Source organism: Rhincodon typus, chromosome 27 (genome assembly GCF_021869965.1).
Source record: "Rhincodon typus isolate 14 chromosome 27, sRhiTyp1.1, whole genome shotgun sequence".
NCBI lineage: Eukaryota > Metazoa > Chordata > Chondrichthyes > Orectolobiformes > Rhincodontidae > Rhincodon > Rhincodon typus.
The window spans coordinates 13,470,794-13,494,881 of NC_063358.1; the positions used below are offsets into that span (position 1 = coordinate 13,470,794).

The following is a 24,088-nucleotide window of genomic DNA, read 5'->3' on the forward strand; positions in this document are numbered from 1 at the left end:
AAGATTGAGCTGTGGCTTTTGTTTTATATCTCTGGTACATAGTAACACTCTTTGTAATGTTGAGAATAATTCCTGGATCTGTGGGCCCAGAGTTTGGCATGTTTGTTCAGGTGCACACAAACACACCTCATTTGCAGAAGTAAAAGGGCTAATTTGTTTTTTGGTGGAGCTCTGGCATTTTGCAGCATTATTCAGGATGTTTGTTTTCTGGTTTTTTTTTGTCTAAAGTGGTGCAAATGGCCGTATTTGCTCCTTGTCAGCAGCATACAAAGGTGTGGTACCTATCCTTCCTTATAGTTCCTGAGGGAGTTGTGAGGCTATTTTCATTGCACAGACAATAGAGGAAAGAGTTCTTATCCCACAGCAACTAACAAGGAACTAATTTACTTTTATATGCCAGAAAATGTATGGGCCCAAGCAAGTGAAAAAAGATACAAGTTTCAGCTTGAGATGATTTGTTGGAGCCAGTCTGTATTTTCATTTACTCACAGCGATCATAAATTCCATGTTGTTTCTAATCTAAGCCTGATCAAATGGCAAAGCAGACTTGACGGGCAAATGGCCTAATTCTTCTCCTATATGTTATGATCTTACAATATTACACAGTCCCCAATCTTATTGCTATTCCCACAACATTCATTTGTTCTTAGTGAGGTGTGGTTTATAGGAGTGATACCATTGGAAAAGTCACTGATGGTGTAATCTGTTTGTATGTTTCGCATTCTTTCTCTGTTCCTGTCCCCAGTGCTCTGATACACTAGGCAGTCTCACTGTTCTAAGTCCAACACATCACATTTTCATTGACTTAATTCCTCGAGTATTTTCTGCCTGAACTTTCATCATGCGTTTCATGAAGGATGCCTTTTTTTGTGATTCTAAATGGAGTGTGTGTGAAGGAGCTGGTTGCATTTTGTCTAATTCTAAGCTTTAATATAATTAGTAGCTTGGAGCTAAAGACAGACGTAAGATTGTGTGTTTTGTGAGAAGCAGAGTTGGTTATAGGGTGGGACTGCAGAAAGCCAGTAAATTTTCCACACCACATGTTTGGAGTATTTGAAGCAGCCTTAAGTACATCTTATTTTCATGTGAGGAATGAAAACATTCCGTGATGGCAGAGTTTGAAACTTTTGCTGATCTTGTATATCAATAAGCACTGTTTATAAGATTTTCAATGAACTTGGGCTGTACCTACTTGTTAACAAACAAACCTGTATACTGGCATATATGGTAATGAGCGAAAAGGTGTTGAACAGGATCGCTGGCCGTTGCAATGTATAATCTGCTGAAGCTTTAATACTTGACAAGTGTTGTCACCATAGGCTGCCCATTGACACACCGCTGAGAGTGGCGGTCTATTGACAAATGCATAGTTATGGATGCAAAGAACTTTAGTTTAATTCTTGATTATTAGTACATTCATTTGGTAGGGATTTTACCAACTGGCTTGGTTAAGGTGGGAATATTTTTCAATTGAGATTTCACATGAGGGATTTCACTGAAAAGTCTGTAAAGAAGGCTGTGAAACGGAAACCAGGAGTATACAGCATAGAGATAAAATATTGTTTTGGCAGAATGATTAGGTTGAAATTACTTGCCACAGGAACAAATAAAACATTGAAGCTGTCCAGTGAATTCTGTGCCTGATAACATGGACTCTGCAGTCCTGAAGACAGCTCAAGTAGAAATATCTTGCACGATTGTCACATCTCAATTAATTCTTGCTATCAGTGCTGGTGGTGAGGGTATGATTGGGAAAGTGAACAAAGACTTGTATTTTTAGAGTGCATTTCACAACCCCTTGACATTGTAATTCTTCAAATTTATTGCTTTTAAAATGTAATGTAGGGAATTGCAACAACCAGTTGCAGCAAGCTCCGAAAAACACAATAAGAACGTCTGCTTTAGATGTTAATTGATGTATAACATTTGGCTAAGGCATCAATAAGAACTTAGAGTGTTCTGCTGTCTACCTGAGTGACCAACCTTGGCAAACCTGTAAGCTTTTCTCCAAAACACTGCATCTCTGACCTTTCTCCTGTTCAGAGGGGTGCAGTTTGAATAAAGCATTCTGTTGAAGTGTATACATCTGACCCTGAACAGTTTCTACAGGAAGACTGAAATAGAGTCATAGTGTCCCTACTGTGTGGGAACAGGCCATTCATCCTAACAAATCCACACCGCCCCTCCGAAGAGCATCCCACTCAGACCCATTCTCCTACCCCTGCATTTCCCATATCTAACCCACCCAACCTAAGCATCCCTTGACACTGTGGGCAATTTAGCATGGCCAATCCACCTACCCTGCACAACTTTGGACTGTGAGGGGAAACTGGAGCACCCGGAGGAAACCCACACAGACACGGGGAGAATGTGCAAACTCCACACAGACATTCGCCCAAGGGTGGAATTGAACCTGGGTCCCTGGTGCTGTGAGGCATCAGGGCTGACCACTGGGCCACCGTGCCGCTAAATAGGATATTTTCTGAAGTTCTGAGGCACTGAAATAAGCTATAATTTTAGTTCAAGGATTGAGATGGACAGTTAATTACATAAGAATGAATGGGATCCAAAACTGGAGCTTTCAGTTACAGGGTCAGTAGAAGCATTATGGATTGGCCTCGATTCTGCTAAATATGGAGACAGTCTCCAGCTTTGTACCTACCTGTCTTTGAACAATACAGCCTCTGCAGCTCCAATATAGAACAAAATATAGAATAGAATTTCCTTTATTATCACATGTACTCAAGAACAGAAATACAGGGACACAGTAAAAAGTTTCAGGTGTTGCCTCTCAAGGCGCATCTCAGTTACAAAGTACCTTGGTACAAATCTTAGATACAAACAGAGGAATAAAAACAAAGTTGCATTACCTTACAGTGATTCATTGTACAAGTTATAAGTAAGACATAGTTAAAAGGATAAATATTGCAGTCGGATAAACAAATTACAGATAAACATTACATTGTAGTAGCTCAGTGCAGAAGCTTCCACATATGGTCTGACCAGTCTCTCAAGCCGCTGACGACCACGCCAGACCCTAGTCCAGCAACTGTGCCCCCTCCACCCCGGCTGTCAGCCACCCTGGGCCTCCAGCCCGCTCCCCCCCGGCTCTGAGATGCTCCAAGGTAAGTTCTCTTAACAGAGGAAAAAAATAGAGAGGAAGAAAAGGGGGAAAAAAAGGGGCGGATTGACAAGCCTGGGCTGTGGAGCCTGGATGCTGCCTGCTCCATCGCCATCTTGTTTATGAAGTTCTGCTCATCAAGGGCAGTGAGTGTGATGATAATTCAGAAATTGGATTTCTTCCCCTGCCCCGGAGTCTTAATTAACTATATCTTAACTGCCGTAACTATATCCTTGGAAGTAAACAATTCGGTCATATCATTCCATGTTCCCCTCTTATTTATCTTGTGTGTGAATTGAACAATATCTGCTTTCACAGGAGCCATTTCTTTTCAAAGGTATTTTCTATTGTCTTGAACATTACATCTTTTAAAAATGCGTTTTTGAGAAGCAGGTGGTGCTGGGAAGTCTACATTTATTGCCCATCCCTATTTTGCTTTGAGAAGTTGATGGTGACCCTGTGGTGGGAGTCTGCAACACACTGCTTAAAAGGGTTATAAAAGCAGAAACCCTCATAACACTTAAAATATACTTGGATATGCCCTTGAAGTGCTGTTTCCAGCATAGGTGTGGAGCAAGAGTTGAACGTGAGATTAAGCTGGAATGCTGTTTGTCAGCTAGTGCAGCAATAAGCAATAATAGGAATGACACCTTCCATACTAAAAATTCTTGAACTGCGCCGTCTTCATCATGAAGATGCTCCTTTCTTACTTCTGTGGAAAGAATTATGACAATGAAGCAACAACTTGTGTATGTCTGAATTGAGTACTATGTGAATAGTGCTGATCGTCATCCCATACATCACCTGCCATTTTCACTTTGTATGTTGGACATAAAGAGTTTGGGAGATATTGTCAAGAATGCCTTGATGAGATGTGGCAGCATATTTAGATCATGAACACTACAACTGCAGTTTATCGATCATGTTGATGTGATATGAGTGCAATTATTTATCCTGTGTGCTATTGAGCTCTTGAGTGTTGTTTAAGCTGCACCAAACCAAGTGTCATTAGGATTCCATCACATTCCCAACTTGTGTCTTGTCAGTAGTGTAATGACGTTGTCACTGGACTGGTAATCCAGAAGTCCAGACTAAAACTCTTGGCACAAGTTCAAATTCCACCAAGGCAGCTGGTGAATTTTAAACTAAATGAATAAATTTTGTAATAGAAAGTCGGCCTTGCTAACAGTATTATCAATTGTCATCAAAAACTCATCCAGTTCTCTAGAAGGGGCACTGGATCCAAATTGTTACTCTGCTTCCTCTCCACAGATGTTGCCAGACCTGCTGAGTTTCTTCAGCAACTTCTGTTTTTGTTTCAGACTTCCAGCAATTGTGCATTTTGTTTCCCTCATGCCCTTGTCTTATCTGGCATATATATGACTCCAGATCCATGGTATTGACTCTTAACGCCCCGCTGCAATGGCTTAACAGGCAACTCAATGGAAGTGCAATTAGGGATGCACAGCTTTCCCAGCAATTTCGACAGACAAAAATAAGAAATAAGGGTGCTTTTTTCAGTTAAGTAGGAATCATTTCTCAGTGAAGTGTCTCCTGTTATAAGCCCTGTGCATCTGGAGCACCAAGACAGTCAGCATCTCTGGCACTAGAATATTCTTTGCTTGAATGATTAAGAATGTAACAAACGATGACCAGTTTTGCACAATCAGACAAGTTTTTTTGGGTGCTGACTCAGTGGTGATGATGAAATACAAAAATGTGGATCAACCTCAACATTCAGTTTTTAAAAACAAACACAAGCTATTCAGACAGTTGACTGTTGAAACTTGATGCTTAGTCCAATAAACATTAGTTACCAACAGGCCACTCGTAGAGTCATAGAGCTGTACAGCATGAAAACAGACCCTTTGGTCCAACTTGTCCATGCTGACCAGATACCCTAAATTAATCTCGTCCCATTTGGCAGCATTTGGCCTGTACCCCTTTAAACCCTTCATATTCATACACCCACCCAGATGCCTTTTAAACATTGTAATTGTACCAGCCTCCACCACTTCCTCTGGCAGTTCATTCCATACATGCACCACCCTCTGCGTGAAAAAGTTGCCCCTTAGGTCCTTTTTAAATCTTTTTCCCCCTCACCTCTGGTTTCGGACTCCCCCACTCCAGGGAAAAGACCTTATCCATGCCGCTCATGATTTGGTAAACCCCTATGAGGTTGCTCCTCGGCCTCCAATGCTCCCGGGAAAATAGCCCCAGCCTATTCACCCTCTCCCTATAGCTCAAACCCTCCAGCCCTGACAACATGCATGCAAAACTTTTCTGAACCCTTTCAAGTTTCACAACATCCTTCCTGTAACAGGGAATTCAGCGCAGTAATCCAGAGTGACCTAACCAATGTCTTGTACAGCCGCAACATGACCTCCCAACTCCTTTACTCAATGCACTGACCAATAAAGGCAAGCATACCAAACACCCTCTTCACTATCCTGTCTACCTAGGACTCCACTTTTAAGGAACTATGAACTTGCACTCCGAGGTCTTTTTGTTCGGCAAGAGTCCCCAGGACCATACCATTAAGTGTATAGGTCCTGCCCTGATTTGACCTTCCAAAATGCAGCACCTCACATTTATCTAAATTAAACTCCATCTGCCACTCCTTGTCCCATAAGGGCCAACTTTGTGTTAATATTTATCTTCAAGGAAAACAGCATCCTAATTAATTTCCCTGCCCTATTCCTACATTCTTTAATCCCATTGTCTTCTACCACCAATCTGAGATGCTGTTCGCATGGTTTCTGTTCAATCAGGAATTCTAAGTGTGCAAAAATTACTTTTGCTCTCTATCTTTGATCTTGTATCTACACAAATTCATTTTAAACTTTTAATTATTTGAAACAGTCCGATGCAAACTACCTTGTTCCACACTTTCAGAATTTTAATAACTTTTTCAAATAACCCTGTCATTCCAATGATAAGATTCCCAATTCAAATTTGTTAATATATTTGTATTTCCTCGTACATTGCAAAATCTGATTGGATTTGGGCTGGAATCTATTGCCTTAATATCCTTCCTCTTGTGTTAATGCCAAGATTGCACAGTCCTTGAGCTGTGGTCTCAGGAAGGTTTTATGACCGCAAGAAATTACAGGGAGTTTGTCACCCAAATTAGCCTCCCATCCATTGACTCCATCTATATTCCCCACTGCATCGAGAAAGCAACCAACATAATCAAGGACTCCTCCCACCCCAATTATACTCTCTTCTATCTTCTTCCATTGGGCGGAAGATATAAAGTTTTGAATACATGTATGAACAGTTTCAAGAACAGCTTCCTCCCTGCTGTTATCAGTCTTTTGAATGGACTTCTTTAATGTTAATGTTGATCTCTCAGTCCACCACCTTGGCAGATGTAGCATTGTATCCTGCACTCTGTTCTGTTACCCTGATGCACTTGTATAGTATGATCCGCCTGTAAAGCACATAAGACAGCACTTTTCACTGTACCTTGGAACATGTGACAGTAATAAATCAAATCAAATGATTTTTTTGCAAAGCCCAGCCTTATTTTAGGGCCTTTTCTGCTTTGAAGGTATTGGGGTGGGTCTTGTGAATCTGATCTCTATATCCTTCTCTCCTGCATGAGCCAGCCTTCTCTGATTCGAAGTGTCTTAATTATTGGAGAAAGAAACTTTGGTCAAATGTCTGCTTCTTTGAAATACAATCTGTGTGAACAGTTATTTCCTGCAGCCTTCAATGAGAAAGAGACATTCAACTATGACATAAAGAATAGAAGCCTCACTCCCAGTATTCAAATTAGCCCAGATATTAGACAATGGTGTTATGATCAACAGAAGCATTAATAACAGTCTGAATCTGGATGAATGCACCTTTAAGCAGTCTGGCTATTACAGCAGAAGTTAACATTTGAATAATAATGTTGAGAGAATGTGTCCTGGAAGACCTCATTGAGCAGTTCATTGGTCATTCATGTGTGACTCAATACCATAATACAGTAAAGTGCCCAAAGTGAAGAGGCAGGGTCTTTGAAATAACACATGACAGAGATAATTTTGAGAAAGTTTGAAGCTGATGATAAATCTGAACATAATATACTAATTACAAGGCATTTTAGTCCTGTTGTGAATGTGTTAGTTGCAGACTCTTAATTGTGCACTATTAGATAAAATGCTTGTATTTCAATAATATGTGGGACAGATGATTTAAAGTGTTACCTTGATTCTGTAAGAAATGAGGGTTGTCACAAGATTAAGGAATTTAGAAGCACTACGTGCTTTAGATTTGGTGATGATAACACCTTGAGGTCACCAAAGAGAGTTGTAATTCCATGTCAGATAACTGGAGTAAGCCATTTTATAATTGCTGATGTAGTCTTGAGTGAGATACCTATGTGCTGATTGATCATCACAATCTCTCAATTCAAGGTTGATGTATACACAAGGCCCTGGGTTTCTACCATGGTCTTAATGTGACTGAACAACTGATTCTTTGGTCTTTAGGCATGGGCAGGATAATCTAAGAGGTGGAAGGATCCCAACTGTAGGATTTGCTTCCTTTCTTTTTTGTCTCTATCTGGTCGTTAAGAACATAGAACATAGAACAGTACAGCACGGTACAGGCCCTTTGGCCCACGGTGTTGTGCCGAACTTTTACCCTAAACCTAAGGTCTATCTCACCTCCACCCCTACCTTATACTATCATCCATATGCCTATCTAATAGCTGCTTAAATGCCCCTAATGAGGCCGACTCCACTACCCTCTCCGGCAATGCATTCCATGCCCCTACCACTCTGAGTGAAGAACCTACCTCTGACGTCTCCCCTATATCTACCATCGTTCGCTTTAAAACTATGCCCCCTCGTAATAGCTACCTCCACCCTAGGAAAAAATCTCTGGCTGCCCGCTCTATCTACACCTCTGATCATTTTGTGCACCTCTATCAAGTAACCTCTCATCCTTCGTCGTTCTAAAGAGAAAAGCCCTAGTGCTCTCAACCTTTCCTCGTAAGACCTTCCCTCCATTCCAGGCAACATCCTGGTAAATCTCCTCTGCACCTTTTCCAATGTTTCCACATCTTTCCTGTAATGAGGAAACCAGAACTGGACACAATACTCCAGATGTGGCCGAACCAGGGTTTTGTATAGCTGGAGCATAACTTCACGGCTCTTGAACTCAATCCCTCTATTAATGAAAGCTAACATGCCATGGGCCTCCTTAACAACTCTATCCACCTGGGTGGCAGCTTTCAATGAATTTGGACATGAACCCCAAAATCCCTCTGCTCCTCCACACTGCCAAGAATCTTTCCGTTAACCCTGTATCCTGCTTTCAAGTTTGTCCTTCCAAAATGAATCACCTCACACTTTTCAGGGTTAAACTCCATCTGCCACTTCTCAACCCAGCTCTGCATCCTATCAATGTCCCTTTGTAACCTAGAACAGACCTCCGCACTATTCACAACTCGACCCACCCTTGTATCGTCTATGAACTTACTAATCCACCCTTCCACTCCTTTATCCAAATCATTTACAAAAATCACAAATAGAAGAGGACCGAGAACAGATCCTTGTGGTACACCACTCGTAACTGAGCACCATGTTGAATATTTTCCGTCCACTACCACCCTTTGTCTTCTAAGGGTCAGCCAATTCTGAATCCATTCTGCCACATTTCCCCCTATCCCATGCCTCCTTACTTTCTGCATGAGCCTACCATGGGGTACCTTATCAAATGCCTTACTTAAATCCATGGTATACCACATCCACTGCTCTACCTTCACCCACGTGTTTGGTCACCTCTTCAAAGAATTCAATAAGGTTTGTGAGGCATGATCTACCTTCACAAATCCATGCTGACTATCACGAATCAAACTGTTCCTATTCAATTGATCGTAAATCCTATCTCTCCAAGCCCTTTCCAATAATTTGCCCACCACTGAAGTAAGACTAACTGACCTGTAATTTCCAGGGTTATCCCTATTCCCTTTTTTGAACAAGGGAATGACATTTGCCACTCTCCAATCTTCTGGCACTACACCCATGGACAGTGAAGACGAAAAGATCATTGCGAAAGGCCCTGCGATCTCTTCCCTCGCTTCCCACAGAATCCTTGGATAAATCCCATCAGGCCTGGGGGACATATCTATCTTCAAGTTCCTCAAAATTCCTAGTACATCTACCTTACTAACATCCACCTCCTCTAGCCTACCAGCCTGTTTCACACTGTTAAGGTGTTGTGATTCAGCGTAATGCAGCTTAATGGACAAGTTGTTATAATTTTGAATGATTGGTAGTAAGCTCCACCCAGAGTAAGTATCAATTCTGCTGCATTTCATGGGCAGTGTCAAAGTGCCCTTCAGCATTTTCTTTGTCCTGCCCAGTATGTTGGCCATTTGTGAAAACATGATCAAGTGGGACAGATGGGTTTTCAGCTACCAGGATTTTATGTCGAGTCTATTACAGTTGATGTTGCGGGAGTTCTCTTCAAATGTTTGTGAAGATGGTTTGAAAAAACTGGAAGTAAGAATGAACAGACCACAAATCCCTCAAACCTGCTCCACTAATCAGTAAATTCATGACTATTCTGAATATTCCACATTCCTGCCTATGCCCCAAAACATTTCATTCTGTGATTTATGAAATGGTGCATAAAATTTTATCTGTTATCACAAACTGACATAGTGGCTTGGGTGGTTTATGCACAGCTCTGAGGATGCAGTTCAGGGTGTGTGAAATCCCAAATTACTGTCAAGCTGGTCCTCTACTGGAGAAGATACTGTAGTTAGTTTGAATTTTTTCTGTGCATTTGAATGTTTTGCACACATGATATTTTTGCAAGGCTGGAGTCTCAAAGAAAATATGTAGAGTATATTATCGCACTGTCTAAGAATACAATTCAGGAGATTTAGTATGCTGTAGGGAGTCCTAAGGAATGGAAAAGTCCAGCTAATATCACAGGTTACAATAGGAAGATAATTATACGTAGCAATCAACCTGTTAAGATTCAGTCTGTTAATTGGAATTACTTAAAAATCTTGGACTTTGAGCAGATTATAGAAGAGAGCAAGGCAGCTGTACCTCCAAATGTTTGTGCTTTATGGTGATGGTCCTGAGGATCTGAATGTAGTCGGTCAAGCTCTGTGTGGTAGTTGTCTGAAGGATGGTGACATGCATGAGAGTAAACATATCCACAGAAGATTTACTCAGTGGGTACTTGGCTGACTCATGTTCATAAGAATCTAATGATTGGAAGAGTGGAAAGTCTAGCCAAGAAGTGAGGTTTGTGGGCTGGCAGAATGAGGTGAAAGAGTGGAAAGTAAGGTCAAAAATATTCATCATGCTTCTGAAAGAGACTCTTGTATCAGAAAATTATCACTAAAATTAACCTTGGATAGGACAAAGAAATATGTTAGTCCAAACATATGTAAAAGTCAAAATAGAGGTGACAACTCAAATAACTTAGTGAAACAAAGATCACAGAATTAGACGTTCTCAAGATCATTAGGTTTTAATGATTGCCATTAAATTGAATGTAAATTAAGAGACTAAAAATGGGAGTTAGAAAGTTGGAGAGAATCTTGGGTTTGTTCTAAGGTACCAGCTGTGATCTGCCAGCTTTGTTGCATTTGTGGATATGTAGTCAAATATCTTTACAGTTGTATTTATAGACGACAATGTGGCTAGTAGATAGGGGTCTTGAGGATTGATTGTGTCATACAGGCATCAATGGACTGCTCCGTATGCAGTCATAGAGGTCTACGCATGGAACCGGACCCTTCGGTCAAATTCGTCCATGCTGACCAGATGTCCTAAATTAATCTAGTCCCATTTGCCACCATTAGACCCATATCCCTCTAAATCTTTCCTTTTTGAATACCCATCCAAATGCCTTTTAAATGTTGTAATTGGACCAGCCTCCATCACTTCCTCTGGCAGTTCATTCCATACATGCACCACCCTCTGCACGAAAATGTTGCCCCTTAGGTCCCTTTTAAATCTTTCCCCTTTCACCTAAACCTATGTCCTCTAGTTTTTGACTGCCCTACCCTAGGGAAAAGTCCTTGACTATTCATCCTATCCAAGCTCTTCATGATTTTATAAACCTCGATAGGTTAACCCCTCAGCCTCCGATGCTCCAGAGAAAATAGCCCCAGCCTATTCAGCCTCTCCCTGTAGCTCATGCCCTCCAACCCTGGCAACATCCTTGTAAATCTTTTCTAAGCCCTTTAAAGTTTCACAATGTCTTTCCTTTAGCAGGGAGACCAGAATTGAACGCAGTATTCCAAAAGTGGCTTAACCAATGTCCTGTACAGTTGCAACATGACCTCTCAACTCCTGTACTCAATGCACTGACCAAAAATGGCGAGCGTACCAAATGCTTTCTTCACTACCCTGTCTACCTGCGACTCCATTTTCAAGGAACTCTGAACTTGGTCTCCAAGGTCTCTTTGTTTGGCAACACTCCTCAGGACCTTACCTTTGTATATAAGTCCTGCCCTGATTTGCCCTATCGAAATGTGACACCTCACATTTATCTAGATTAAACTCCATCTGCCACTCCTCAAACCATCTGATCAAGGTCCCATTGTACTCTGAGGTAACCTTTTGCTGTCCATTACACCACCAATTTTGGTGCCATCTGCAAACTTACTTACCATACATCCTATATTCACATCCAAATCATTTATATAAATGACAAAAAGCGGTAAACTCAGCATTGATCCCTGCAGCACACCACTGGTCACAGGCTTCCTGTCCGAAAAGCAACCCTCCACCTCTACCACCACCATCTGTCTCCTACCTTCTAGCCAATTTTGTGTCCAAATAGCTAGTTCTTCTTGGATTCTATGTGATCAATCTTTGCTAACCAGTCTACTATTGTGATACCTTGTTGAACATCTTACTGAAGTCCCTATAGACAATTCCACTGCTCTGCCTTCATCAGTCTTTTTTGTCACTTCTTCAAAAGACTTAATCAAGTTAGTGAGACGCCATTTCCCACGCACAAAGCCATATTGACTATTCCTGATCAGTCCTCGCCTTTCCAAATACATGTAAATCCTGTCCCTCGGAATTCCTTCGAACAACTTACGCACCACTGATGTCAGGCTGTCTGGTCTATAGTTCCCTGGCTTTTCCTTACCACCTTTCTTAAATGACGGCACCACATTAGCCAACCTTTCTAGGATATATTTGAGCTACTTTGGCACATATTCAAAAGTATAGTTCAATTGTCATGAAAACCATAACTCTGTAGAACGACACTTTTCAGAGTATTTGAGTGAATTCTACCATTTCTACTGTCTGATCCTTTTTTTCTACAGTTCTTTTGTCATCCTTTACTATCGGGGCGTCTGTGTCTCTTCTACCATTTGCCTTGTCTTTTGAAATGTTATCACATTTCGATTGAACATTTAGTTTATGACATTGTTACAATTGGCAATGTTTCTGTAATAGTCATTAGATCTGAATTCATCATTATCAATACCACTAGCACATCTATCTTATCACAAGTACTTTTCACATTCAGATAACAATCCATTTTTTCCACTACTCTTTCTGTGGACCTTACTCGCTAATGCCATTAAACTTTCTGTTCCTTCCAGTCCCACTCTGCTTGTCTTTACATCTCCATGGAGTTGTATATTACACTATATAAATGCAGCTTGCTGAGTTAAAGGTAGGTTTAACATTTTGATGAATTTCTGTTCCCAGTCTATTGCACGCTGTCTCTTTTTCTATTGCATCCTGTATTTGTTGTGCCCCATCTGGTGTTGTCAATGTGTTATTATCTGGAATATCTTAGCAGTTCCCTGATGATTGTTTTATATTTTTAGGTTTTCACTTCCTCCCAAAGCTATCTACAATTGTCCCAGAGAGCTGCCTGTTGGTGTGTGTGGGTCTGATAGTGGGTGGTCTCCTAAAGGCTGTGGGAGAAAATCCACCCATTTTGAAAGCGGATGTATTCTTTTTTTATCTCCTTCCACCCATCATTCTGGATGCTGGCTACTTCTTACCAATTCGGCCTTTCAGCGAGAACCTGGGAACCATCCTAAGCTTTGCTGTGCTTGGGACTCTCTGGAATGCTGCCTTTGTTGGGTTACTGCTGTACGCGGTGTGCCAGATCCAGGGCTCTGGACTGCAACACATCACCCTACTGCCTAATCTGCTGTTTGGCAGCATCATCTCTGCTGTGGACCCTGTGGCTGTGCTAGCTGTATTTGAAGAGATTCACATCAATGAATTGTTGCACATCCTGGTGTTCGGAGAGTCTCTACTCAATGATGCAGTTACTGTGGTGAGTGTAATAACTTTTGTCTGCCATTTAATTTCAATAATTTGCTTCACACCCTTTTCTTACTGCAGATTTTCTCTTATCCTGTGCCCAACCCAACACTCCTCATGGTGTCCAAGGCACCCCTCTGCCATCACGCCACCCCAAGTGTACCCTGCTTTCCCAGCACCATTTGTCCTATAACCCTGAGCCCCCAATCCTGAATGTAGTTCTGTCACCACCTGGTCCAAACATTGTAGAAGCAGCTAAAGCAGTTCCTGCATATAGGTAGATGTTTGTTTCTTGTGACTGCACGTCCACTTGTTAATTTTGCAGGTGCTGTATCACCTCCTTGAGGAATTTGCCAATGATGCAGAAATTGGTGCTAAGGACATTATCCTGGGAATCCTGTCCTTCTTCGTGGTGGCTCTTGGAGGCGTCTTTGTTGGGATTTTCTATGGACTCATCGCTGCCTTCACCTCTCGCTTTACATCACGTATTCGTGTTATCGAACCTCTTTTCGTTTTCCTCTACAGCTACATGGCTTACTTATGTTCGGAGATCTTCCATCTCTCAGGAATCATGGCGTAAGTGTCCTCAAAGTTGTTTAGTAGTCAATGTTGCTTTACTATGTGAGAAACAAGCTGTTTGAATTTTCTGCATTTGTTTGTGTGTTTGGTTCCTTTGTCTAAAGTACTTAGTGATTTTTGATGGGAATGTGCACTTATTGCTGGTAGTAGGACAGTTGCAGCAGAGCAGGGATCAGTAAGCAGACAATTCCTGTTGAAGGCAGGGCAGGCCGTTGTTTTTCATTTATTCTTGAGATGAGAGTGTTGCTGGTAAGGCTTTTCTTAACTGTCCTTGAGAAGATTGTGCTGAGCCACCTCTGCATCAACAGTGTTTTCTTTTGTAGCAATGTGATACAATTTTGTGGCTTACTGGGACATTTCAGATGTTAAAAGTCAACCACATTACTGTGGCTCTGGAATAGTGAGAGGGTGTATTTGGGTGGATGGGAACAGGCTAATGTTTTGAGTTAGGTTTGATGGGGGAAACTGTACACTGCTCCCTACAAGGGAGTTGGGGATGGCAAATGGGCTAATCGTCTGAAAGGAGGACTGCTGTGTGCTGGCGGTAGCACAGACTGTTCCAAATGAAATTGGCATGGGCACACTGTTCCAGGGATGTGGATGTTAAATTTTGAAGGGGAACACTGTTGAGAGAGGAAGGGCAGATGGATCTGATGGACAGATGGATGTGTGTGTTTGAATGCAGGTGGGCAAACTGTTTTTAGCAGGTTGAGAGACTGCTAGTTCTGAGGTTGTTGGTTGGTTCTGGAGGATTAGAAAGACACTGTTCCTTTAGGTGCATGGGATGGACTTTTTGTTTTCTCATGGCATTATATATTTCTTGCTGTTTCATGACGCATGGTTTAGAAAGACTGTTCAAGGAGGGCAGCAAGTACACAATCAGAGTTTCAGTAATTAAGTTGTATGTTGGTTTATGTTTTTCAGGCTCATTGCCTGTGGAGTGATCATGCGTCCTTATGTGGAGGCAAACATCTCTCATAAGTCTCACACCACTATTAAGTATTTCCTAAAGATGTGGAGCAGTGTGAGTGAGACACTCATCTTTATCTTCTTGGGTGTTTCCACACTTGCTGGTGAGCACCAGTGGAATTGGATCTTCATAAGCTGCACGCTGATGTTCTGCTTGATTGGTCGAGTCCTAGGTAAGACCTAAAAGGTACTGCACACTTGACTGACAATGCATAGCTATCTAGTGGTACAGTTGGTGCAGCTTCACCTCTGATCCACTCCACTGCTTTCTCTCCCTGACACCCTGGTGCTTCTTATTGAGGCCTCTGGGTTATTAGGGAAAGCAAACAACCAAGCAAACACACATTGATCTTACTAACTGACTGTCAGGAATAGAAGAATTCACATTTAAATCTGAAGCATGAGCTGTTAGCGTTAGTTTTTTATTGGTTGCCATAGAGTTTACCTGAGGTGCTAAATCTGAAGTGGGGATGTGGGTTTTGATGAGATAGTAGAGGGAGAATTGCTGTTTCCATATTTGAACCTTAATGCTCTGAGCAAATAGAAACTGAACTGATAAAATGAAGCAATCAATCAAAGGAATGATCATTGAGTTGCAAGATAATAAAACATGACAATTGTATCTGATCTGAGAAATTGAGTACAGGAAGTGAGATTGTTGTGACATTGATAAAATGTGGAGCTGGAGGAGCACAGCAGGTCAGACAGCATCTGAGGAGCAGGAAAGTCAACATTTCGGATCTGGATCCTTCATCAGGCCTTTGGGCGGGGGGGAGGTGGGGAAAGGGAGCTCAGAAATAAATAGAGGGAGGGAAGTGGGGCTGGGGTAAGGTAGGTTGGATGGTGATAGGTAGATGCAGGCAGGGGGTTGTAGAAATTGGTCAGTGGGAATGTTGGAGCGGATAGGTGAAAAGGAAGAAGAGCAGGTTGTGTCACATCAAGGAGGCGGGGATGAGAGCCAGTGCTGGACATGAGATGAGGTTGGGGATGGGGAGATTTTGAAGCTGGTGAACTCTATGTTGTGGTCATTAGGCTGTAAGCTTCCAGGGCGGAATATGAGGTTCCTCCAGTTCACGTGTGGCCTCATTTTGACAGTGGAGGAGGCCCAGGATTGACATGTCGCCAAGTGAGTGGGAGGGGGAGTTAAAGGTAGTGTTGATGGGTGCATGCAGATGCTCCGCGAATTGGTCACCGAGCCTGTGCTTGGTCACTCCAATATAAAGGAGACGACATCTGAAGCAATTGATGCAATAGACCAGGTTAGAAGACGTACAGGTGAATCCCTGCTGGATTTGGAATGATTGTTTGGGGCCATGGACAGAGAGGAAAGGTGAAGTGGCAGGTGTAGCACTTACTGTGGTTGCAGAGAAAGGTGCCAGGTGTGGTGGAAAGGTTGGTGGGGAGTGTGGAGCTATTGAGGGAGTCGCGGAGTGATAGCAGATAGGGGTGAGCAAGGACGTGTCTTTTTGGTGGTGGGGTCTGATTGTAGGTGGTGAAAATGGTGGAGGATGATGTGTTGGATTTGGAGATTGGAGGGTGAGGACCAGGGGGATTCTATCCTTTTTGTTGTTGCGGGGAAGGGGTTTTGAGGGTAGAAGGGCAGGAAATGCAGGAGATGTGGTTGAGGGCATTATGAATCACAGGAGAGGGGAAATTATAGTGCCTGAAGTAGGAGGACATCTGGAATGTCTGGAAGTGGAACACTTCATCCCAGGAGCAGATGTGATGGAGGCAGAGGAATTTGGAGTATGGGACAGCATTTTTACAAGAGGGTGGATAAAAGGAGGCGTGGTGAGGTAGCTGTGGGAGTGAGTGGGTTTGAAATGGAAGCCGGCGCTAAGTCGATTGTCAGAGATGGAGACGGAGAGGTCTAGGAAGTGGAGGGAGGTGTCAAAGCTGGTCGGGGTGAAAGGTGTTGGTGAAGTGGATGAACTGTTCAAGCTCATTGTGGGAGCACGAAGCAGCACCAATACAGTCATCGATGGAGCAGAGGAAGAGATGAGGGATGGTGCCATAGTAACAGCAGAAGAGGGACTGTTCCATATATCCTACGAAGAGGCAAACGTAGCTCGGACCTATGCAGGTGCCCATAAGGCATCCCCTTTGGCTTCTAGGAAGTGGGAGTTGTCAAAAAAAAATAGTTGAGGGTGAGGACTAGTTCTGCCGAGCAAATGAGGGGGACTAGTTGGGCCTGTGAGAGAGGAAGAAACTGAGGGTTTTTAGGCCCACCTCATGAGGGATACAGGTGTGTAGAAACTGAATGTCCGTGGTGAAGATGACGTGTTGGGGTCCGGGGAATTGAAAGTCTTAGAAATGGTGGAGGGTGTGGGTTGTGTCGCAAACGTAGGTGGAGAGTTCCTGGAGCAGAGGGGAAAGAACAGAGTCAAGGTAGGAGGAGATGAGTTCAGTGGGGAAGGAGCAGGCAGAGACAATGGGTCAACCGGGCCAGTCAGGTTTATGGATTTCAGGTAGGACATTGTTCCATGGACTGGCAGATACTGTTATACCTCGGCCTTGCAACAACTGTTGATAATGACCCCAGTCTTGTTACTGTTGGCCTTTGTAATCACTATATCAGTGAAGAAGTAATTCAACAATAAAATATTTTTGTTGTCTTTCGCAAAGATGCTTGGAGCCACAGTATCATCTGCTGCAGACTCCCTCTCTCTGTCTCTCTCTTTTCTTCCTGTTCCCCCCAGTGTGCATGTCTCCTCTCCAGATTATGCAAATATGTCTCTGACGTTCAAATCCACAAAGTGTAGTTTGAAATAAAAGTGCTACAACTGAACCACAGTTCACAACTGGCAAATTTATTTTCAAGAGCAATCCCAAAGAGGGCAGACAATGGTCAAGATCTTGAACTGTGATTCTGTGCCTCTAACTCTGCTGTTTTCTTTCAGGTGTCCTGGGTCTCACTTTAATACTTAACAGATTTCGCATTGTGAAACTCACCCCTAAGGACCAGTTTATAATTTCTTATGGGGGACTGCGAGGAGCCATCGCCTTTTCACTTGGATATCTGTTACATGACTCTTTCCCTCGAACTTTGTTCCTCACTGCCATTATCACAGTTATATTCTTCACTGTCTTTGTTCAGGTTTGTTTACTTTTGAATTTATGTGTAGCTTATACGTTTACATGCATACACTAGGACTTTTCTCTCCCTTTATGCTGAAATGTGTATGTGGTATGTGGTGGAGCATGTAGCTATTTCTGTGTGCATATTGGAGTGTGCACATTTATGTGAACGTGCTGAGGCTTAGACATTTTTGTGTTTGAAGGCTGGGTCTTGCACATTGGCGCACACTGGGTCATGCATGTTTCTGTGTATGCGTGCTGTGGCTTGGTGGGCCAAGAGCATTTCAATATCTGTTGCTCTTTCTCTGTTTTGGAGATTTCAGCTGATCAACAACAATTTGCATAATAAAACATCTTGAGGCACATTGCGAGAGCAGTTAGCCACAAGTACAGATGGCCAGAAGCTTGGTTGAATTGTTTGGGCACACTGTAAACAAATAGGCACAAAAAGTTGGAGAACTTTAAGGAAGACTTTTCAAAGCTTGGGACTGAGGCAAATGAGGGCATTGGTGGAGAAATGCAAATCAGGAGCGTGCAAGGAGGCGGAATGAGAGTGCAGGAGAAGTCAGTAGGGTCACAGTCATAGAGTCATACAGCACAGAAACAGACCCTTCAGTCCAACCAGTTCATGCCAACCATAATCCCAAACTAAACTAGTCCCACCTGCCTGCACTTGGCCCATGTTTCTCCAAACCTTTCCTATTCATGTACTAATCCAAATGTCTCTTAAACTTTGTAACTGTACCTGCATCCACCAATTCCTCTGGAAGTTCATTTGACACATGAACCACTCTCTGTAAAAAAGATTGCCCCCATGTCTTTTTAAAATCTTTCTCCTCTCACCTTAAAAAATATGTCCCCTAGTCTGGAAATTCCCCACCTCGGGAAAAGACACCTGTCATTCACCATATCTATACACCTCATGATTTTATAAACCTCACCCCTCAATCTGCTACGCTCCAGTGAAAAAAGTCCCAATCTATCCAGCCTCTCCTTATAACTCAAACCCTCTATTGCTGGCAACATTCTGGTAAATCTTTTCTGAATCCTCCCCAGCTTAATAATATCCTCTTAAAGCAGGGCAACAGAACTGGACACAGTACTCTGGAAGAGAATCGTAGAATCCCTACAGTGTGGAAACAGACCTTTCAGCCCAACAAGTCCACACCGACCCTCAGAGCATCCCACCCAGATCTGTCCCTCTATAACACACCTAACCTGCACATTCCTGAACACTACGAGCAATTTAGCATGGCCAATCCACCTAGCCTGCACATCTTGGACTGTGGGAAGAAACTGGAGCACCCAGAGGAAACCCATGCAGACACAGGGAGAATGTGCAAACTCCACACAGACAGGCGCCCGAAGGTTGAACCAAACCCTAGTCCCTGGTGATGTGAGGCAGCAGTGCTAACCACTGAGCCACCATGCCACCCTGAGGCCTCACCAATGTCTTGTATAACTTCAACGTGACATCCCAACTCCTGTACTGAAAGTCTGAGCAATAACGGCAAACATGCTAAATGCCTTCTTAACCACCCTATCTACTTGTGATACAAACTTCAAAGAATTATGTACCTGAACCCCTAGGTATCTGTGTTCTACAACACTACACAAGGCTCTAATTTTAATTATCTAAGTCGTGCCCTTGTTTGTTTCACCAAAATGCAATACCTCGCATTTATCCAAATTTAAACTCTATCTGCCACTCCTCAGCCCATTGATCCAGTTGATCAAGATCTCTTTGTAACCTTAGATAACCTTCTTCACTGTCCACAACACCACCAATTTTGATGTCATCCACAATCTTACTAACCATACCTTTTGTATTTTCATCTAAATCATTTATATAAATGACAGAAGTTTAAAGAGGTGAGGTGTAGCCAACACGGAGGAATTTGAATCTGGATGAGAATTTTAAAATTGAAATGTTGCCAGAACAAATCTGCAAGCATGAGTGATGGATGAAGGGGATTTGTGGGAGGTTATAAAACTGCAGTATTTTGGAGGAGCCGAAGTTTACCCTGGGCTGTGTGTGTGTTATGGAGGAGGCTGGCGATGGAGCAATTGAAGGGCTCAATGATGGGCCAGTGGAAGGGTCTGGTGATGGGCCAGCAAGTATGTATATCTGTGATGATTCATTCTTGTACAGTTGTGGAAAAGTTTCCTTTTTTATAATTTTGATGAGTATACAAAACAGTCTTTGTGTCCTGTAATCTGTAAATTGGAGATCAGCTTGTCATCCAATTTTGAAGCCTTGTGAGTTGAATTTGACCTGTTGCACATCCCCAATTTTAACAGTTAGACCATTGTCAGTTGTACCTTCAGCTGCGTACATCTGATCCTGTGGAATTACCTCCTAAAATCTCTCTTACTTCCTACATCTCTTTTTTTAAAAAAATCTTCCTCTTGCACTGATGTTTGGGTTGGTATTTAAATTAAACTGTTCCTGTAAAATATTTTGGGATATTTTCAGCGTTAAAGATCTTCATTAAATGGTAGTAGTTGCAATTGAAAGCACCAGTAGTGAGTTTAAAATGCCAACAGAAAATCAACCAGAATGAATGATTGTAAACTGTTGGTTTAAGCGGAGCTTTGGTTGACTGCAGATGGAAGTTATTTGTGCACAGTGCCGATTAAATCTGTCTCTTTGATAGGGGATGACTATTCGACCATTGGTGGAATTGCTCGCCGTGAAGAAGAAGCAAGATTCCAAACGTTCCATCAATGAGGAAATCCACACACAGGTATGGAGTGCTACCATTGCAGCACTCTAGGCTCATTGTTGGGTCATTTTGAATGTCTGCTGTCTGTGCTCCAATCCCATCCTGTGTCATCATATAGAGGTGTAATATATGATCCCAAGGTATCAAAGTGTGTAAGGCAGTGTGTGTTTATAGTGATGCAAAGGGACCTTGATAGATTGTCAGTTTGCAAAACTACAGTAGATGGATGTACATGTGACTAAGTGTGATGTCATGTTCATATGTAACCTAAACATGTCTGGCAGCATCTGTGGAGAAAAAAGATCAGAGTTAACGTTTCAGGTCCGGTGACGCTTCCTCAGAACAATTCTGAGGAAGGGGCACCAGATCTGAAACGTTAACTCTGATATTTTCGCCACAGATGTTTAGGCAATTTTCTTATTCCAGGAATTCATCCATTGACCTTAATTACACTCCTTCTAATGCAAATATATTTCCTTCGATACAGAAACTAAAACTATACACAAATGTATTCATGCAAAAAATGGCAAAACCAGTTAACAATGAAGCTACTCTGTAGAATTAAACCATGTCCTCTTAATTCAAAAAACACACAATTACATGACAGACAATAAAATTCTGCTTAGATGATATGGGTATTTTAAAAAAAGGCAAACAGGAAAAAACCCTGGTAGGTCAAGGATGCAAACTCAAAAGGATGATAAGTGGGAAGACTTTCAAGATTCAGTCAATTTCCTGCTGTCAGCGATGCTGACAGTTGTAGAATTGATGGAATCTTCAAATCAGACTTCAGGTCAGGTGGAAAGTTTTTAGAGTTTTTATGGAAGTAATAGTTCAGCTTTCAGAGTTTCAGAGAAAGTTGAAGATATGATTTCTGGAACTTTCTCAGGTTTCCAAAAGATACTTTATTGCTAGAGATAGCTGTATGGCTGTCCTGCTGCAAGGTTTCTGAGCAAGGATGACTCGACTTGAAACGTTTACAGTGATTACTGTCCACAGATGCTGCCAGACCTGCTGAGCTTTTCCAGCAATGTTGTTTCTGATTTACAGCATCCACAGTCCTTTTGGTCTTTCTTTTTGCTGCCAGCTTCTTGGAGGTTTTTTGTTTCTTTACTAACACACTCAATTGCGAACTGAAACAGAGGCTGTTTCTAGCTTAAGTACAGGGCCTCATCTCTTGAAGCCAAGTCTGTTAATCAATGAAAGCCATAAAATCCATCTTTTCTCTATCTTAAACCTTTACATTACTTCTACAAGATCAGTTGTCTGTTTGTAAACCGAAGATGAACTACAACAATGCAGTATTTGACTCTTCAGTTCCAAAGAATCACATGGTAAACCATTAGCCACCCAGAAGTTGAGCAAATCCTCTCATCCCTTTCAGCTTGCTTCACCGTGTTATTTTTAAGAACTATGTACTCCTAACATGCCTCCACCCTTGAGAAAAGAAATACCATTTTCAAATCTGCCTCATTGTGGTAAAACATATATGCTATAAAAAAACAAAAAACTTGTTTATTCATCCTCATTCATTAGTTGCGTAAGATTTACACAATTTCCTTCCACTTTCAGAACCTTCAAACTATTCTAACATTATTATATCTTGATAATACATCTGCAGTATTCTCTGTTTCAGCAATATACATAAGTCTTTTAAAGTTGAACCAGTAAACTCTATGGAAACATGTCCAGCATTTTGAGTTTTAAATTTCTCTCTTAAAGGCAAAGTGATTATGATTAGTGCATATTTTCATTCAAAGATCCTTGTACAGTATCTTCCACCTATGACCACTACTATCTAGAAGATCAGGACAGCAGATACATGGGAACACGACCACCTGCAAGTTCCTCTCCAAGCCACTCACCATTCTGACTTGGAAATATATTGCCATTCCTACACTGTCATTGTGTTAATATCCTGGGAATCCCTCCATATGGGCATTGTGGATCAACCTACAGCACATGAACTGCAATGGTTCAAGATGGCAGCTCATCACCACCTTCTCGAAGTAAATAGGGACAGGCATTAAATGCTGGTCAAGGCAGAGATGCCCACATCCTACAAGTTAACAAGAAAAAAAAAACTGTTGTCTCGGATGCACGAGTTCTTCGGGGTAGTTTTCTGGACCCAACTATCTTCAGCTTCTTCATTAATAGCAGCAGTATCTATCATCTACACGAAGCAATGCAAAAATTTGCTGAAAGACAAGTGGGGGAGGCAATGGCCTAATGATATTATCACTGGACTGTTAATCCAGAGACCCAGATAACATTCTGGGGACCCAGATTCAAACCCTACCACAGCAGATGATGGAATTTGAATTCAATAAAATATTTGGAATTAAGGATCTAAAGATGACCACGAATGCATTGTTGATTGTCGGGAAAAACCCATCTGGTTCACTAATGTCCTCTAGGGAAGGTAACTGCCATCCTTACCTGGTCTGGCATACATGTGACTCCAGACCCATAGCAATGTGGTTGACTCTCAACTGCCCTCTGGGCAATTAGGGATTGGCAATAAATGCTGCCTATCCAGCAATGCCCTCATTCCATGAACAAATAAAGAAAAAAAAAGACGAGGCCTATTTTTCCTTCGAACTTTTTTTAGGAGGCTTGACAGGTAGAAGCTTCCGTCTGGTTGAGAAGCCTCGAAACAGGGACCATAAAATCAGAATGTGTTAACCATAGATAATCTAGATCAGAAATTTTTTTGATCACAATCTTTTGAATCTTTTTCCACAGGGCTTTGACCAATTTTTGGATTCAAAGGGAATCAAGGGTTATGGGAATAGTCAGTCAATCTTATTGAATAACTGAACAAGCTACGAGGACAGAATGACCTTTCCTATTCTTAGTTCCAATGTTCTTACATTCTTAAAAGCTATTGCAAAAGTACAAAAAAAAATTAGTGGGATCTAGCCCTCATCTTAAAGGGCTATGAGGGCTTGGAATACAAAGGGTGGTGCTAATCCATGTTTTGTATGACTTTGTGGTTAGAACTCATCTAGACTATTACATTCAGTTCTAAGTACTACATGGCAGGAAGTGTGTGTTAAATCAACCATGATCGAATTGAATAACAGGCTATAAGGAGTTGAATGGCTTCTTCTTGTTTCTAGGTGTATGTGGGGCCTCTCCATGAGAGGGCAGGATTCTAGGCATTAGCTTGAGGTTTGAAGCAGCAATGTTCAATAGATGTAAGATGCATTTGAGAGTTCACAAGCACTTCACTGAGGAAAATGACAGCCAGCCAGCAGATGGCACTATCTGCTCTCTCACCTGTTCTCTTGCATGTGAGTCTTGAACCGAATATGGACCGCTGTAGCACTGAAGCAATCAAATTCTGT

General features: G+C 42.0%; 1 protein-coding gene across 1 annotated transcript in view; it reads left to right on the forward strand.

The window, feature by feature from the left end:
- Positions 1-24,088, forward strand: part of slc9a1a (solute carrier family 9 member A1a) — a 44,613-nt gene that overhangs the window by 3,410 nt on the left and 17,115 nt on the right. The window contains exons 2-6 of the mRNA XM_020514167.2: positions 12,939-13,399; positions 13,712-13,962; positions 14,890-15,107; positions 17,835-18,031; positions 20,670-20,759. Of these exons, the coding sequence (XP_020369756.2) occupies positions 12,939-13,399; positions 13,712-13,962; positions 14,890-15,107; positions 17,835-18,031; positions 20,670-20,759 (1,217 nt within the window). The remainder of the gene's footprint in view (positions 1-12,938; positions 13,400-13,711; positions 13,963-14,889; positions 15,108-17,834; positions 18,032-20,669; positions 20,760-24,088) is intronic.